This window comes from Cyprinodon variegatus, unplaced genomic scaffold (assembly GCF_000732505.1).
Source record: "Cyprinodon variegatus isolate N-32 unplaced genomic scaffold, C_variegatus-1.0 Scaffold335, whole genome shotgun sequence".
NCBI lineage: Eukaryota > Metazoa > Chordata > Actinopteri > Cyprinodontiformes > Cyprinodontidae > Cyprinodon > Cyprinodon variegatus.
Window position 1 is genome coordinate 93640 of NW_015150788.1, and position 3207 is coordinate 96846.

Consider the following 3207-nt stretch of genomic DNA (forward strand, 5'->3'; position numbering starts at 1 on the left):
TAGATAGATAGATAGATAGATAGATAGATAGATAGATAGATAGATAGATAGATAGATAGATAGATAGATAGATAGATAGATAAATAGATATATAGATAGATATATATAGATAGATATACGTAGGCAACACAACCCTTATCAAAATATACTTATTATACCATACACTTTTTTCTTTGATAACCTTTGTATACAAACCTCCTGGCCGTAAAACTGTCCCAGGGTTAAACTTTTCAACTGAGTCTTTTAACGTTAGGACACATGAGTAAATCCCTGCATCCCCTTTATTCACGTTGATGATGCGCAGGGCAAAACCCGAGCTCCTCTTGCTACATTTGAAGCGACTCTGTTGCTTTTCGTACGCTGGCCCAAAGACAAAACGTTCCGCATTGTTGCATCGGCCTATATATTCTACTTTGCCCACACTGGGAACAGCTCGGTACCAGTAGACATTGGCACAGTCTGAAGAACTACATTCACAATCGATACTCTCGGTGCTGTTGATCTTAGGGAATACGAATTTGGTGGTTTCTGGTGGCATGATCTGGCTCCAACCTGGAGAGTAAAGAAAGAAAGTACAAGATCATAAAAAAGAGTGTCAACCATTGAAAAGTTTGAAGGCTAGCTAAGATTATTTAGGGTTTTTCTGTTTTTAAAGGCCTAAAAAAAATCAAAGAGCAAAAAACCTAGATAGATCTTTAAATTTTACTTTGAGGCCTGTACTGTTGAGTCCAGTGTTTGTTGTTTGTACGCGTTTGTGGCTGCTGTAAGATATTTCCTAAATATGAATGCGAAATAAACACTAATTATGAAAACAACATAAATACAGCCAAATGTACCGATATACAGCAATGACAACAACTGCAACAAAATGTCTAATTTAGAGAGTGTTAAATTTGGCACGGAGGAAAATAAACCTAGAATGTACGGTATGTAATTTTTCCAGAAAAACCTCAATAGGAAGACTTATTCAATGATATCTCACAATCAGCTATGAAACATGCTTTCACTATGTTTTTTAAAAGATCTCTATACATATCTATATACCTTTTTGCAATTTCTGATTGTAGGTAATAAGTAAAGGTAAGCAGTCGACAGTGCAGGATAAGTTAACGTTCGCTAGATAAGTCCTTTTTTCTATATATTTTTTCATCTATGAAATATTTATGCTATGCAAAAATTCAAGAAAAGACATTATTAATCTAAGAATATATCCAGTTGACGGCGATACACAGTATAATTACAATTTGTTTGGATGCAATTTTAAGAATAAACTGACCTCTATGTAGGCCTCCTGCCATAAGCAAATTAATAATCTAACAAAAAAGAACAATTAGTTTTAATACTAGATATTTTCTTTAGGGTTAGGGTGAAATTATTTGGGTATCCCTTTAAGAATCACATTATAAGATTTATCCGAAACACCCGCTAGTAGAAGTTTGTAAAGTTAAATAACAGACCAGCATCAGTTTGAGCCGACAACGGTATCCTACACTAAAGGGCCTCTTACGGAGGGAGAACGTTAACATCACTTTGAGCAATACAACAGAAATATCATGTGCTCTTACTTAATGTCCAGATGGAAGTTGTCAGCAGAAACCAGGCCAGCGGCGGTGAATACATTTTGTCAATTCCCCAGTATGTGTAAAAGAGGAGAGTAGTAGATGAAGGTAGGTGCTGACACTTTCTGTTCGTGCTATCTGCCTGTCAGTCAAAGAAGATGGGAGGAACTGAGCTAACAGGCCCGTCTGCCTAAAGTTACCACCCATGTGTGACAGACTGAGGGCTAATCAGATTGGTCCTGCAAAAAACAGGATGGTTGGACAAACACGGTGTGAACACAATTTGCATTTTACATGTATTTAAGTTGCTTTGACTAAATATGGGCTTGATTAATTGATCAGTTTGAAGGCACTTAAAAACGAGTTTGATTTGGTCTTTGACTTTAAGGATGAAGTGTCTCATATCATCCAGTTCATTATAAACAGATGAACACACATTGTAATGATAAGTGCTGCCATGATTGCGCATATCAAACAATAAAAGAGTATATTACCAAAGCAGCAGTTTGCAGCTGTGGTCTGGACCAGGTGCATGACCTACAGTTTGGTGGAGCCCTGCGTGCAGCTTTAGAAACTCAACGCACAGCGAGGAGAGGGAACTCTGACATATAGAGACTTCTATTGATTAGTGATCAATATAGAAAAAATCCTTGCCACTGTTTACATGTAATTATTTGTTCTATTTCCTCATAAGACCACAAAAAGCAAGTGAAAAGACTTATTAAGACTAGACGTTGTAATCTTCCAGTTTTGATCATCAGAGGGGGTTTAGAGCTCCGCTTTACTAGTCGCTTCTTGGAGAATCAACATTTTTGTGACAAACTGAATGTTTTCATATATTAAGCAAGACCTTTAACCATGAAATCTGCTGTTTCTAGAAGAACACAAGCTGCACCATAGCTCAAGTGTTTTTTTTTCTTTTAAAGAGAGCAGCTGTAAAAACCAAAGAGATTTCAGATCAAGTTCATCTTTCAGCTCCACCTCGATCAAAAACGCCCTCAAATTAGAATTACTTCTGTTTTGTTTTTTTAAGCCTCAGACTACATCGTTTTGTCATATTTGAATTCCCTCTTTTCAAAGCATGCATGTCCTTGTTCAACTAATAACAGCCTGTGTGGTTTGATTAGTGATCACCTACTGTACCTAGAGAGCAATGCTATTGCTGCTTTATTTGTATCTGAATATGGGGCCAATTATATTTCTGTACAAAGTGTTGGCTGCATGAGATGCGTCATTGATCTTTTTACCAAAGTAGAGTAAAAAGCTTCCTCAAGTCTAGCTGAAACGTCTATTTTTATTCAAAACACTAGAGCTGAACAGTAAAGCAGGTCCTCGCTTTACTGCTAGCGTAAGTGGTGCTGGGAGACATGTGGATCCGTTTCCCTGATGCCCCGCATTGCTGGCATAGTTTATATTAGTCAAACCAACAAAGGGAGAGTTTACTATTCAATCAGACAATGTGAAATTGCTCACAAAGAAAGCCTGTACGTTAAAATGCTGGTTAAAGAAACACAGCTTCATGATCTAAGACTAAAATTATGAACAGAATAAAGGCTCCTGAGGGATTAATCTCTTATAAACGGTTTAATAATGAGTATTTTAACACTTTAAGACATAAAAACATTGCTATAGCAGTGAGTCAATTGTG

General features: G+C 36.8%; 1 protein-coding gene across 1 annotated transcript in view; it reads right to left on the reverse strand.

The window, feature by feature from the left end:
* LOC107091404 overlaps positions 1-1875 on the reverse strand; it is a 4731-nt gene extending 2856 nt beyond the window's left edge. The window contains exons 1-2 of the mRNA XM_015385315.1: positions 1566-1875; positions 196-552 (exon numbers count right to left, since the gene is read on the reverse strand). Of these exons, the coding sequence (XP_015240801.1) occupies positions 196-552; positions 1566-1620 (412 nt within the window). The 5' untranslated portion in view covers positions 1621-1875. The remainder of the gene's footprint in view (positions 1-195; positions 553-1565) is intronic.
* Positions 1876-3207: the final 1332 nt, after the last annotated feature.